Here is a 16,080-nt window from a genome sequence, read left to right as displayed (position 1 = left end):
TTTCAAGGATTGTTTAAGGGCTGGAAGGGACATCTTCCTTCACATAAACAATTCTCACCTGCACGCAGACACCCTTGCACTGTGGTGCAAGGGTGCCTGCGTTGGCGCTAAGTTGCTCCACTTAGCACCATTGCAGGGGAAACGCAAGGCTGCACCACATTTTTGTTAATATGGTACAGCCTTCTGTTTCAGAGGTGGAGGAGAGAGGCGTTAAGCCAGGAAGGCTAACGCCTCTTAACGCCTCTCTCCTCCATTTCCTATTACATATCCCCCCAAGTTCAACTAAATATAATCTGATGATAATTGAGGAGTCTATGTTTGAGGCCTATTTATCCAGCTTTTATTTTTTAGACCTTTGCATGGTTAACTTCTTTGCTGGCTTCTATATGTTGAAAGTACTGTGTTTAAAAAGCGTACTTTGGAACACGTTAGGGCAGTTACCAATCAGGATTTGAATTATAGCACTGTCAAATACTTTAAAGACTGCCATGAGAGTGATTGGACTAAACTCAGATTCTTTGGCATTGGCCACATACCCAAACATGCTATAGGAGGGAACAGGACTTTGACATTACACAGATATGAATTACGATAGATTTTAATACGATGACACCTTTTGGGATGAACCATGACAAAAAATGTCAGTCCACCTGTAGGCATGCCATATAACTCTGACCTACAAGTGTCGTTGGTATCACAGTATTATTAACTTTGGGTTTAACACATTTAGGTTGTGTTAGTATATGGCTCTGTAATATATTATTATTATCTGAACATTCTTGTATAGATTGCACTGGTTCAGATATATTTTCTAACTCATATTTCTTTTTAAAAAGCACCTTGGAGAGTGAATGATTTATCAATCGAGTTGATCCTAATATGGATTACACACACATCTTTTTTGTCTTCTTACTTTGAAACATGAATTTTTTAACAGTGACATTATGCCCACTTGGGCTTGACTGTTTGATACTGAATTACGGGCGAGGTTTTCTGGGAAGGGTCATAATGAATTTCTGACTTACCACAATTTTTTAGGTTCAGTCTGAGGGGACCATTTCTGGGAATTTCAATGAATTTGGAAAGAATTATTTTGCCCAATGGGGCTTGATTGCTGTATACCAGGAAACCATTAATTCACTTTCCCTATTTAGATCGGTTAAAATATTTTTTGATCAATTCACATCCAATGATATGAACATGTTGCAAAAAAAATTATTTTCATCAAGGAGCAGAAATGTTTCAGATTTATGTTGAAACACTTTTGTGTTTTTGCAATGCCTTGTATTGAAAGACATAGATACATACAATTTGTATAGTGTAATCTAGCAAGTTTGTTTAGTACAATTGGGTGTTTTTCATCATTTACAGATCTGTTTTTGTAATCACACGATTGTAAATGTAGTCTTTTGGCCAACGAGATGTCATGCGATCAAGACCTCTGTAAGGTCGAAATGTGTCGGATTCTCCTCGCTGATGTATGATTAAATATTGGAATAACAATCATGGACATGGAGTTGTTTTTACAACTGGAGATGTTGATATATATATATATATATCCAACGCAAGGTTTGCCAGCAATTGAAGAAGCCCACACGGGTAAGTTAAATCTGCCACATCTTTAATGGAAGAACAGCAAAGTCCCTGCAGCCAGAACAAGCCACGCATACTTAGTGGTTCAGCCGACGCGTTTCATGCTAGTTAGCACTTCTTCATGGGCTGTGGTTACAGCTTGTGGCAGGAGTCAGAGCTTGTTTCTCTCAGCACTTGTTTATGATAAATGTTCAAATGTCCCCGCCCCAGTGGGCGTAGCCACTCCCGTGGCTTGCTGGTCATTGTAGTGCTTCGATTTTTTCTCATGTGAGCCGCCTGACTCATTGCCACCAGTAAAGCTCTCAATTATACCCCAGTGGGTCGCGGGGTGCTGTAATGCCGCTGGTTCTGCTTAGTATCGTCCTCCCAAAGGCATCACCCGTCCATACTGCCGCTGCGTCGGTTGGCGCTGCGGCTGGGCTGCACACGTGCAGCGGTGCTTCTTCGCGACCCCGGCAGAGCCACTACATATCCAACGCAAGGTTTGCCAGCAATTGAAGAAGCCCACACGGGTAAGTTAAATCTGCCACATCTTTAATGGAAGAACAGCAAAGTCCCTGCAGCCAGAACAAGCCTCGCATACTTAGTGGTTCAGCCGACGCGTTTCATGCTAGTTAGCACTTCTTCATGGGCTGTGGTTACAGCTTGTGGCAGGAGTCAGAGCTTGTTTCTCTCGGCACTTGTTTATGATAAATGTTCAAATGTCCCCGCCCCAGTGGGCGTAGCCACTCCCGTGGCTTGCTGGTCATTGTAGTGCTTTGATTTTTTCTCATGTGAGCCGCCTGACTCATTGCCACCAGTAAAGCTCTCAATTATACCCCAGTGGGTCGCGGGGTGCTCTAATGCCGCTGGTTCTGCTTAGGATCGTCCTCCCAAAGGCATCACCCGTCCATACTGCCGCTGCGGGGACATTTGAACATTTATCATAAACAAGTGCCGAGAGAAACAAGCTCTGACTCCTGCCACAAGCTGTAACCACAGCCCATGAAGAAGTGCTAACTAGCACGAAACGCGTCGGCTGAACTACTAAGTATGCGAGGCTTGTTCTGGCTGCAGAGACTTTGCTGTTCTTCCACTAAAGATGTGGCAGATTTAATTTACCCGTGTGGGCTTCTTCAATTGCTGGCAAACGTTGCGTTGGATATGTAGCGGCTCTGCCGGGGTCGCGAAGAAGCACCGCTGCACGTGTGCAGCCCAGCCGCAGCGCCAACCGACGCAGCGGCAGTATGGACGGGTGATGCCTTTGGTAGGACGATACTAAGCAGAACCATATATATATATATATATATATGAATTATATATATATATATAGTGCCTCTCCTGTGGCTCCTCCTGTCACATGGGGTCACAACAACTTCCCACACACAGACAGCATCCAGGGTAATGCAACATAGTTCTTTGGCCCATGGCGGCCCATCCTGGCATATGGAGTCACCACCTTCCACAGCACTGCACTCGGGCGACAGCCCGATTGATGCAGCACTTTTGTGCATGGTTGCACCTTCTGGCATATGGGGTTGCCAAACTCACAAGGCGGCACATGGGCCAGGCTTGATCAATGCAGTACTTTGCCTCACACTTTGCTCAGGAGCCCCCCATGTCTAGGCTCTCCTCTGGATCTCACTTCCTCCAAAATTCTCCTCTACCTCATGGGCACACTGGTGTTGGCGAGCAGGCAGGCACTGGTGCTCCAGGTTCAAGGTGGAGCTAATTTTGGTTTCCCTGGGTGATGTCCCCTCGCCCAGCAGGGAGACTAGCAGGTGTGCCCCTAGTACTGACCACAGGCAGAAGACTTGCAGGTCTTCTCTCCTCATGCACCTCGGCTGGCTGCTGGGCAAATGACACAGTACAGGACCTCAGACTCCCCTACTTATAATTCTTTTCCAGATCACAAAATGTGATTTAGGATCTGGACCTTTGAAGTTTTATGTTGTGGTTCTGCTCCTTTGAATTGGACCTCTCTCCCTTTCATCCATCCTCCTGGAGGATTTCTGCCACAGCAGGCAGGACTCTGAAGCTGAAAAACCTGTAACAAGATTCATGGGAGTGACCTGAGTTCACATCTCGTTTTCGGCCACATTGAAAGGTTAATCCTGGGCCCTCAGACCTACCCTTTATGATTCTCTTATCAGCCCCACCTCTCTCTTCCTGAGATGTGTCTAGGCCCCTTTTATTGTGATCTGTCACTGAATCAAAGGGCCTTTTGAAATGCACAGGAAGATCCTGGCTCCCCTTTATCAGTGCTTGTCCCACCCAGCAAACAGAAATGCAGCAATTATCATGTCTGTCTGGGGGTTTCTCTACTTCTCATGGTTCCACCAGGCAAGTCTGGGCTTCCCAAAATTGGACCTAAGGTCCTTCACGTAATGTATCAGTGCTGGCTCTGCTGCACTCAGTGTACATTCATTGTACATTCAATGTCCAGCACTGCTGTCCTCATGCATTATGCTACCACCAGCATAACCACATGCAACACATACACTATTTCTGTGCTCATTGTTTAGCACTACAATCCCGCTGTACTGTACCAGGGTGTGTCACTTTAAACACACCCTGTCAGTGCAGCCACAATTACTATGCGCACACTGTACCACACTTCACCCAAGTGTAGTGTATCCCCTTGCAAACAAACATGCACTCAGCACATTTTCATCACATGCGCACTTCCACATCGACCTGATGTAGGCCAGGGGTGAGTTAAACGCACAACAGCTGAACTTTTAAACAGGTGAGTGAGCCAGTAGGCCTCACTACAATGACACAGGGTAAAAAGGACATGTTCACTACTACTGATCACTGCACAGTATGCTGCAACCACCGCTCTTGTGCACTTTAAAGCTTGGTGAAGGCATTGGCCTTCCACCACTATGAGGGTATCACTTTGGGTGCCTCTCTTCGTCCAACAAGACTACAATCCATGAGACAGGCCTGCGTCATGCCGCACACGCATGATCCATGTTCGCCTTATGGAAAACAATCTGCATTGGGGATCCAGACAATAATATAGTTGAGCAGTCAGGGCAGGGACACATGTCTCTCACCATGCAGAGAGGCATTTCTGTCACAACACCCACACAACCACTCACACACCCATACAGTCACTCTCACACCCACTCACAGACTTCCAAACCACTCACACACCCATAGAGCCACTCACACACACTGAAACACCCACTCATATATTTACACACCCACTTACACAACCACTCACAAACCCACTCACACACCCATACAGCCACTCACACACTGACTCACAGACCCACAAAACCACTCATGCATCTACTCACAGACCCACACAGGCACTCAAACACCCCCTCACAGACCAACAAAACCACTCATACACCCACTCAGAGACTCACATAGCCACTCACACATGCAGTCACACACCCACTTCCACACCCACAAAACTACTCAAAAACCCACTCAGACCCACAAGCCACTCACACACCCACACAACCACTCACACCCACTCACCCATCTACACAGCCACTCACACACCCACACAGTTACTCCCTCACCCACTTATCCACCCACACTGCCACTCACTCACATACACATTTAGCCACCCACTCACATACCCACATAGTCACTCACACAGACCCTCACACACCCATACACAGGCAGTGATACGCTTATAGAAATTGCAATAGAGTATGTTTGTATTAAATGTGTTGTTGTTTTAGTATTGAATCTGTGTGCAATATAACCGGCAGAGCAATTATTTATTTGAGGATTCAAAATGGTTTTGTGGATCCAAAAAATTAATATTTTTAAAAAGAAACACTTGGTGCATTGCATTTATAGAAAGTCTACATAAGTTACCTTACCTTAAATTTTTAATTTTTGTTTTAAAAAATGTAATAAGAATGAATGTGTGTACTGTGTGACAAACCACAAGTAAAATTATTCTTCATCCTGAGAAAGGTGTCAGCAGAGAGGTCAGTCTTTTGCAAATCACTGCTACACTGAGCCATCATCCTAGAGAGAAGCCTTAGTGAACACATGAATTTGCTATGGCACAACTCCAGTGCAATCTACTGAATGCACAATCACTCAGCAAATGTGCCACAGAGATCTGGGACACAATCTCATCCCTCTACCTGGATGTCATCTTTCTTACAGAGACTTGGCTGAACTTCAACTCCATGCCAGACATCCCCATCGCCAAACCCGAAGGCTATAAGATAACATGCTGCGATCAAAGCAACAAACACAGAGGTGGAATTGCCATCATCTACAAGGACACCATCAGCTGCACAACCTCCTCAGACAACCCAAACCCGATAATGGAACATCTTAATTTCCAACTTCACACAGACGGAAAAACAACCGTCAGAGGCACCCCTGACTCCGAGCACTACATCTTCCTAAGAGAGCTTAACTTCCACCTCGACCACCCCGATGACATCAACACAATCGAGTTCCAGAAAAGCATGAGCAACATTGGCCTACAACAACTTGTCACCGACCCATCCACATTGCAGGACACACGCTCAACCCCACTTTTGCATCCAGCAACAGAGTCAAGTACAACCCTGCATCACTGCTCACCTGGATCAACCACCAGAGCGTCCACTTCACCTTCACAGGATCTACCAACACTGGCACCATGCTACCCAGGTCCACACACAGAAACTGGAAAAAGGTATCAGAAGACCAGTAGAACGAAGCTCTCAACTCCCACCTCCCAGACACATCACCGGACCCAGAACAGGCTGCCAAGAACTTCTCCCACTGGATCACAGAATGTGCTGACACAATCGTCCCGTGAAGAGAGCAAAACCCAAAGCACTGACCAGAGGAGCCAGATGGTAATCCACGGAGCTGAAATCCTCCAAAAAGAACTGCTAGCAACTGGAAAGGAAATGGTGTGCTATTGAAAAGACAGCAGACCGTACCACATTCAAAACAGCACTCGACCAGTACCACCCCTTTCTGAGAGAAACAAACAAGAATGCACCAGCAGAGTGCATAGAAGCCAGCACAAACCATAGCAAAGAGCTCTTCACCATTGTGAAAGAGTTCTACAACCCTGCAACTACCGGGAACAACATCACCCTCTCCCGAGAACTGTGTGACACCTTGGCAGACTTCTTTCACAACAAGATCTCAGCCATCTACGAGAATTTCAAACTCACCCATGAACATGAACCTCGAGCACCTGCTCAACAGTTGGGACCCTCTCACAACTCAAGCCACAATATCCATCATGAACTCCGTACATTCGGGAACACCAACAGACACATGTCCCTACCACATCTTCAACCTCGGTAGCCAGATGATTGGTGATGAGCCCAAGAAAGTCCTGAACACCTCCATCAGCACGGCCTCCTACCCTGAGGACTGGAAACACGCTGAAGTGCGGCCCCTCCTGAAGAAACCATCAGCTGGCCCACCAGATCTGAAGAACTACCAGCCCATCTCCCTGCTCCCCTTTCTGGTGAAGGTTCTCGAAAAGGCAGTCAACCAGCAGCTCACCAAACACTTGCAGCAGCTCAGCAAACACTTGAAACACCACAACCTCCTGGACCTCTCTCAATCTGGATTCCAACCCAACCACAGCACAGAGACAGCCCTGATAGCAGCCACTGATGACATCAGGGCCCTCCAAGATCACGGAAAAATTGCAACCCTCATCCTCCTGGACCTGTCAGCTGCCTTCGACACTGTCTCCCACCACATCTTAATGAACACACTTCACCAAATCAGAATCCATGGAGATCCCCTCAAATGGATTATCATGCCTCACAAGAAGAACACAGAGAATATGCCTCCCATCAGTCAAGTTGGAATCCAAGGAGACAAGCTGCGGCGTCCCACCAGGATCGTTCCCCAGGTGAGCTTGGAGCTCTGCGCCGGCCTGTTGATTTATCAGCTTTTCCTGACTTCCCTGTCCCTGGGGGTGAAGAATAATCCCTCCTGCTGCGGTGCGCAGCCCCAGAGAGCTGATCGGGGGCTTTCACTGGAGGACTAGGAGCACTGGACTGCTGCAACGGCCGACAGAAGTTTTGGCCTATGAAATCAAGGTGACAACGCACTACTGTCTCGGGGCGGCCGAGTAGTCGCACGACCCTGAGTGAGACAGCAAAGAGCGGGCGCTAGGACCTGGTGTTGCCCGCGAAGGACCGTCCATCTGGGCACATGCGAGAAGGCGGCAATATGACAGCGGGGCCCAGAGCCTGGCCTGCCTCGCTTGCGTAACTGGCCAGAGCGGTTGGGCACTCCCTGGCGGCTGGACCGGAGAACTCAAGGGTGGTGAACCCTCTCTTGGCGGCTGAGGGCCCTCCACTGTTGCCGATCAAGGCCACACACCGGTGACTTAGTCAGCAGGACACCGGCAGAGAAAAATCGAGTGACGCAGCTGCGTTGCTCAGGAAACGGTGGATTTTGGCGTGATCGGACTGGAACTCATCGCCACGCAGGAGGATCCTGGATCAGTCTCCTGCCTGCACTTGGCGCCTGTGGGTTAGTGATCTCTGTGGGGACTGGGGGGAACAGGACACTGGTGTTGTGAGGGGCGTCCCTCCCTCATACCTCCAGCAGACTGATTAATAGCACCGGCTGCTTGGAGGGCAATTGCCAACATTACGCTGGATGGCATGTCCTGCGGAGGCATTTGAAGAAGCGGGGTAAGTGCGAGGCAGACTGGGCTCTTGGACCCTCCACATTGCGGTGGGGGTGACTGCCTTGGATTCCGCTGTGCATAACTTGTGAACCAGGACTGTTGGCAGAGCTGTGGTGAGGCGATTATCCAGGTGACCTGTGGGTCTGTACACCACGACCCACACTGCGTGCAGGAGGGCCAATGAGAGCAGCGAGGTGTGGAGTGGTGAGCAGCCTGCACCTAGGGGGTCACCTTTGCCCCACACTGCATGATGGGAAAGCCAAGGGGGAAACAGGCACTGGCCCCACCGGATCATGACGGCCGGGGACAGGATGACTTGCCTGACGGGCCCGCGGACCCAGGGGGTCAGCAGCAGTTGGCTTGCATTTTGCAGGCCATTACGGACACGAGAGAGGCCCTACATCAAGATATAGCCACGGTGTCGGTGATGCTAGGGCTGCTGCCTGCTGAACACTCCAAGCTGGCGGATAGGGTAGAGCAGACCGAAACAACCCTGGCAGCGCTGGAACTGGCCCAGAAATCCCTGGCTGAACAGGTTGGGGGCATTTCTCATAGGTTACTGGCCTTGGAAAAATGGGCCGAAGACGCTGAGGGACGTAATCGGAGGAATAACATTCGCATTTTGGTCCTTCCGGAAGGAGTGGAGGGGGCCAATATGGTCCCCTCCACTCCTGGTTCCGCAACACAGTGGCACCGGAGAGGTTGTCCCAGTTTTTCACCCTGGAGAGAGCCCACCGGGTTCCGGCTCACCCACCACAGCCGGGTAGACCGCCGCGGCCGGTACTGGCCAGGCTCCTCCACTATAAGGACAGAAACCTCCTCCTGCTGACAGCACGAAACTCTGGTCCCTACCAGGTGGACAATAGCAAGGTTTCAATTTTCCCAGACTACACGCCGTGCTTCTTTCCTGGCTGTTAGGAGAGCCCTGAGGGACGAGGGTCTTCAATATTCTCTGATGTTTCCAGCTCAGCTTCGAATTGTCCTTGATGGCACAAACCACTATTGCGAAGGCGGGAGGGAGGCGTGGGACTGGCTTGAAGCTTTGTTTAGTGGGTGTTCGCGTAACTTTCCCGAACATGCTGCTGATGGATGGAGGGGAGCGATGTCATGGGTTTGATGTCTGAGCTAAAGTGTATAACTTGGAATGTCAGGGGTATGCATACCATGATACGAAGACATAAGATGCATGCATACTTAGTGCGTAGGGGAATCCAATTGGCTTTCCTTCAAGAAACTCATATTGCACACAGTGAAGATGTGGCGCAGGTGGAGAGGGCAGTTTTTTTGTACAACTTCTTCTGCCTTTGCGAGGGGTGTGTTGATCTGGGTCCGGGCGGGAGTTGCTTTCCAACCCACACGCCAGCTAAAATACCCTGATGGGCAATACATCTTGGCAGTAATTATACCACTTTTAAACCGGGAAAACTTCCCCATGACAGGACGGCCTATCGTACGTTGTCAATGCTGACTACAGACTATAAGATTTCAAGTCGAATATTGGCGACCGGAGTGCTTCCATATATGGAGCAATTGGTACATATGGATCAAGCAGCGTTTATACCTTCCCGGAATACGGCCCAGAATTTGCGGCACCTCCTTAAAATGTTGGATGCTGATACGTACTCTAAGCCCTCCGCTGCTGTGTTGGCAGTAGATATTGAGAAGGCTTTTGACAGCTTGGAATGGCCATACTTGTTTCAAGTTATCCGGCGCTTTGGCCTGGGAGATGATTTTGTGGACTGGACAGCTCTTCTGTATCGCCAGTCTACAGCGCGCGAAGGTTATAGTTAGCTGAACTAACTACAACAGGGGAATTTCAATGGTTTTGTACGAGTGAAATGTCCAACTAACTATAACGCCCCTGAAACCTAGGGTTTTTTCAATGGATTTCTAAGGCTTTTTAAATGCTAATTTCTAACTATAACGTGCCTGAAGCCTATAGTTTTTTCAGTGAATTTGGAAGGTTTTTTATATGCTAATTTGTATCTATAACGCGCCTGAAGCCTGTGTTTTTTCAGTTAATTTCAAAGGTTTTTTTAAATACTAGTTTCTAACTATGCCTACCAAGGCAGGAAATGTGAAGAAAGAAGAAAAAACACACAGAAAAAAGACAAAGAAATGCAGAAAGAAGCAACAGAAGTCCTCAAAGACTAATAAAAGTGCAGGAAGAAGGAAGACGTGCAGAAAGAACAAACAGAGGAGCAGAAAGAGGCCTTGTTGCAAAATCATCCTGTACCCTCAACTTTTTCAGATGGGTACTGGTGGTAACTGACTCTGACTAACCAGTCCTAGAGCCAGTGCTATGCTAAAAGACACTTAGAATACAGTTAAAACACCTACATACACTAGAGAACACTATGCGTTGGGTTACCCCTGTGATTTCCATGGCCTCCTCTGTAAGACCCTAGTACATAATAGGGCAGGGGGACTAAAACTACCTCTTAAAATGCGCCACAAGGCGTGTTTTCCACACTGGTGAAGGGAGGGGGGCTGAGCTGATGTGTGCAAATACGCCATGTGGCCGTTTTAATTTGGGGGATAAAGTCCCCTTGAATCCTGAGTGTCCCTTGGGTCCAACTAGCCCACCAGGTATCTCCAGTTAGTGCCACAGAGCTGCGTTGCAGAGAGGTGTAAAAATGGGCACGGCCTGGACCACCTCTCTGCAACGCAGCGCAGTGGCGTTTACTAGAAGCACCTGGTGGGCTAGTTGGCCCCCAGGGGCCCTCAGGATTGAAGGGGATTTATTTCCCCAACTTAAAACGCACCGCAGGGCGTGTTTGCACACGTCGCCTCAGGCCCGACTCCTCCCTTCACCACTGTGTAAACGCGCCCAGTGGCCGTTTTAAGTTGGGAGATTAAGTCCCCTTGAATCCTGAGGGTCCCTAGGGTCCAACAAGCCCACTAGGTACCTCCAGTAAGCACCAGAGAGCTGCATTGCAGAGACGTGTAAAAAGGGGCACGGCCTGGACCACCTCTGTGCAACGCAGCGCAGTGGCCCTTACAGGAAGCACCTAGTGGGCTAGTTAGCCCCCAAGGGCCCTCAGGATTGAAGGTGAAATAATTTTCCAACTTAAAACGCGCCACAGGGCGTGTTTGCATGCATGTCAGCTTAGGCCCGCCCCTCCCTTCACTACTGTGCAAGCGTACCCCATTGGGGGATTAAGTCCCCTTGAATCCTGAGGGTCCCTGGGGTGCAACTAGCCCACCAGGTACCTCCATTAAGCGCCACAGAGCTGTGTTGCAGATAGGTGTAAAAAGGGGCGTGGCCTCTGAACACCTCTCTGCCAATTTGAAATTGGAAGGGGGCCGGGTGGCCCTTCTCCCGAGGTCATGATCGGACCCCGGGACCCCTTCCCCTGGGGCATGGCCAGTTTTTTAATTTATTTATATTTTTGGAGGGGGGCTGCATGGCCCCCCTCCTCAGGCTATTAATGGCCCCGGGGACCCCATCTCCCGGGGCCGGCCCTATCAGTGGGGACCGTCGGGGGGTCCCCAATGGCCCCACGGTTTTGCCGGCTCCCTGCGTCCTGTGGGAGCCAGCATTGCTTTTCCACATGGTGAGCTGCTAAGATACAGCTCCCCGTGTGGAAAAGCAATCGTCTTTGGTTTTTGGAAAAGAGAGCAGGATTCCCTGCTCTTTTTTCTAAAAACCAAAGCAGTTTGCTATGACAGGGCGGGAGCTGTGATGACACTGCAGGAGCCGGACTTGGGGGGTGGCGGTCCCCAGGGCCATCGAGGCCCATTTATTTTAGAAGCCCCGGTGGGTGGCTGTCCCCTGGGTTGGGAGCCCCATGCACATATTTTCAAAAAGCCCCGGGGGTGGTGGTCCCCGGGGCTTGGGGGGGCCTTTGAGCCCCCCTACCAATATATTTTAGAAGCCCTGGGGGTGGCAGTCCCTGGGCCTGGGGGGTTGTGAGCCCCCCTGCACATATTTTCAAAAAGCCCCTGGGGGTGACAGTCCCCGGGGCTTCGGGGGCCTTTGAGCCCCCACCCATTTATTTTAGAAGCCCCGGTGGTGGTGGTCTCTGGGGCTGGGGGGGCTGTGATCCCCGCACATATTTTCAAAAAGTCCTGGGGTAGCGGTCCCCAGGGCTTGGGGGGCCTTTGAGCCCCCCACCCATTTAGTTTAGAAGCCCGGGGGTGGCGGTCCCCGGGGCTGGGGGGGCTGTGAGCCCCCACACATATTTTCAAAAAGTCCCAAGGGGTGGTGGTCCCCGGGGCTTGGGGGGGCCTTTGAGCCCCCCCACCCATTTATTTTAGAAGACCCAGGGGGTGACGGTCCCCGGGGCCTGGGGGGGTTGTGAGCCCCCGCACATATTTTCAAAAAGACCCAGGGGTGGCAGTCCCCGGGGCTGGGGGCCCCTCAGGGCCCCCCATTACAATATAAAGACTGACCCCGGGTCCACGCAGGGGCTGAATAGTAACAAAGCGAGGGAGGCTGCGTTTGTTTTTTTTTCTTGCGGCCAGATCTGCAGATCCTCCACGCATCCCGCGATTTAAAAAAAAAATTGGGGCTTGGGTTCCTTGTGGGACCCCCTGAGCAGGCCTATGGGGTCAGGGTGTTTCTACCCTGCGCGTTTGTTTTCCTGATTTTTTGTGCCTCGGTTCTACCACAAGATGGCTGCCAACACTTCCTGGTTTGGAGTGTTGACAGCCAATTAGCGTAAAGCTCGTGATCGGGAGGGTGCGCGGATCCTGCGCGGCCATAGATATCACTATAAAAAGAGTTCTTTCTGAACCAAGGGCTACCTTTTTGCCAAATTTGGTATAATTCCGTTCAGCAGTTCGAGCTGTAGCCGCGGCTAAAGTTTCCAATGGAAAATTGCATGGGAGCAGACTGACGCAGGCCACGAGTTTTGAAAATTTCGAGAAGATTCGTCAACCGGCGCCAAAGTTATTGGGAATAGAATGTTGCAATTTTCCGATGGATAATAGGTCCTAACTATAACTACCTACTGGCGACCGCCAGTAGGTAATACACACACATATACATATATATATATACACAAACATACACACAGATATATAACATATCTATGGTTCACAGAAAACAAACATTTCGTAAATGGATGGCAGAGAAACAGACATTGATTGTAACAAGGATATCTGATATAGATAAAACAGAATGTTTTACAGTAGAATACCTCAAAATATCCTAGTCCTTTTAAAAACTAAAACCCTCTTACATCAGCTTTTGAAGCCCTGCACGATTAAATTCCTATAAATACAGAGTTTAACATGTATTACTTACGGAGGTAGCATCTGTGAAAGGAGCTTCTCAGTTTTCTGTTTTTCCACCTCTAGCTCTTCTGTTCGCTCTCTTATCAAGTCTTCCAGGTTACTGGAGTACTGCTCAAGCATTCTTAACATGGAGTCTATGATGTTGGTCTTCTTGCCTTTATTGATAGTTTTAAACTGATAAAGGATTTGTCTTATTATTTACTTCTTCCAACTTACTATTTATTATAGTAATGGTAATTTAATATACAGAAACAATATACAGTAACAAACAATGTCATAATGTATTGCACAATGCTACTTTGCTCTACAGATAGATTTCATCTTTATGAGCTCCTTTGTATACACACAAATACACAAAATAGAACAGAGAAAACAAGCAGAAGCTTTCACTAAACAGTCTTTAAGGTTATTGGAATAAATGTTGAGCAAAATTGAGAAGATTGCATATCGATGTAAAATGTAACCTGTTTATTTTTTAATACTTGTAAGTTAGTGACTAATATTTGGAACATAACTCTAAGTGTGGGGTTAAAGTATTTACGTTTCAGAAACAACAGTCCCATTGTTGGTGCACAGTGATCCCACAATACCCCAGGAGACCCCAAAATACCTAATTAAATAATAGAGACATTGCTGATGAGATGCATAGATACAATCTTAATAAGATACATATATTACAAGAGGGCACACATAATGGATACTGTAGTTGGTACACTTTCTTTCACATCAGCTTATATGTCCATGCACTTCAAAACCATAACATAGATTGTACTGCACCAGCCTTATCCACGTCTCAGTCTGTAGCCATGCTACACTAAGATCACAATGTCACCTTCTCACTTCCTCCACCACTATGGAATTCACAAGCTTGTAAAATAGCTAACAAGTTGAGCATCTCTTGCAGAGATCTAGTGCAACATGTAGGTGCCAGGTGTACGAGACTATTGGTGTTTACCTTTGCTTATGCTTAAAGGTTTCTCTCAGTCCTGATGATGACTCTTAACTAATTGTGCATGGAAACACTGTTGACGTAGTAGGCAACTGAACAATCTGAATTAATTACAAATTCTTATGTTTGGATGCTGAGGATCTGTATGAACAATAGCAAATATTCAGTTTGATCCATTGCTTATTTTATGGTATATGCACATCCCTGTTTCTTTTAATTCAATATGAACTGTGTAATCTCTTCAGCATTGAGCACGATTATGGGAAGTCAACAATACTGGATTTTTGGGCTGACTTGATGGGGATTATCACTGATTTATTTGGGTTTTAACTGTGCTTGAGAAAATATATGATTTGATGATTATTTGAATGAAGTGAATGCCTAGTCCATACTTTTGTTGTGCACCGCTGTGTTCTGGGCTTCGCACAACTCAGAACCCCACACAACCACGTCATTGCACTATGACACTCAGACAGACCCTTTCTCAAAAGGCTGACTAATCTAATACAAAATCATTTTCACTCAAACTTTGAAAAGAGGATCTATAGAACTTTAAACCATCCAGTGGTTATTAGAGAGAGTCTGGAGACATTCAACAGCTGAAGAATGGGCATTCAAAATAGATCTCTTCTACTCAAGCCTCTTCCTCTAAAAGGACGTTGTTATCAAGATGCAAATTAATTAAAAAACATAATGTACAATAGTAAATATTCATAGGAAGATGTCTATCTCTGTTTTTAATAAAGCTAAAGTCATGATTCAAATACCAGGTGATATCCTTGCTCAATTTGATTTTCTATTTGAGACCCTGATTTACTCTCAGAAGATGCTTGCCTCCACTGATAGCTCTGTTTTCCTTACCTCTCTCTCTATAACCCCCTATCCATGTCTCTTTCCACTTCACCACCTGACCAATGTCTCATCTCACTCTCCCAATCTGTCTACTTCTTCTCCTTTATCCCATTCATCAGAAAATGTAAAAGAAGATTTCCACCTCATTCCTTTTTTTTAATGGAATACCGTGACTCACACAACAAATGACTTTTAACACTCACTGAAACGGTTACGAAAACATAATCTTTACTATCGGGAACCATCATCTACTGACTACTCTTACTCCTGTGTTGCGCTCTCATTGGAGCTTTCCCATTGAACGTACCAAGAGTACTATACCCAAAATCTCATTCAGAATACTTCACACTACCGCACATAAGGGAAGGGCAGAAACAACCAACCTACATTCAGCCCCTCTCTCTTATTTCCTTTTGGGCCATCATTACCTGAGGCCCTGGAAATGAGTCAATATTTTCTCAGCCCAAGAATTACTGATACACTATTTCTAATGACTTTAGTGCAGTATAGGCTAATGTTTTCAATAATTGTTTTGGTGTTTTCACTAACACACACAATAACCCCCTGCGTGCTGTGCACAGTCCCCCGCGGTGCAGGCGAATTAACGAGTGGGCGGAGTTCTGATGACCCCTGGCCCTCTCCCACACACAACCACCGTGACGTCGGCCGGGGGGGAGGGGCGTCCGAAGCTCGCAAGGGGTTAATCCTGATGTAGAACACTGTAGGTACTTCAAGCTCTCTGTGGATTCCAAGCCATATCACAGTTCTTATAGTAGCATTTTATTGCACTAAAGAATTTAGAATAAAACTGAAATTAATT

At 47.6% G+C, this 16,080-nt stretch overlaps 1 protein-coding gene across 1 annotated transcript in view; it reads right to left on the bottom strand.

The window, feature by feature from the left end:
* The window catches only part of LOC144772039 (retinal guanylyl cyclase 2-like), a 590,168-nt gene that overhangs the window by 147,817 nt on the left and 426,271 nt on the right, over window positions 1–16,080 (bottom strand). Inside the window, exon 12 of the mRNA XM_078656243.1 lies at window positions 13,470–13,633. Coding sequence (XP_078512369.1) covers window positions 13,470–13,633 — 164 coding nt within the window. The remainder of the gene's footprint in view (window positions 1–13,469; window positions 13,634–16,080) is intronic.

Source organism: Lissotriton helveticus, chromosome 8 (genome assembly GCF_964261635.1).
Source record: "Lissotriton helveticus chromosome 8, aLisHel1.1, whole genome shotgun sequence".
Taxonomy (NCBI): Eukaryota; Metazoa; Chordata; class Amphibia; order Caudata; family Salamandridae; genus Lissotriton; species Lissotriton helveticus.
Note: the sequence above shows the minus strand (reverse complement) of the source record. Positions and strands in the feature narration are given on the sequence as shown.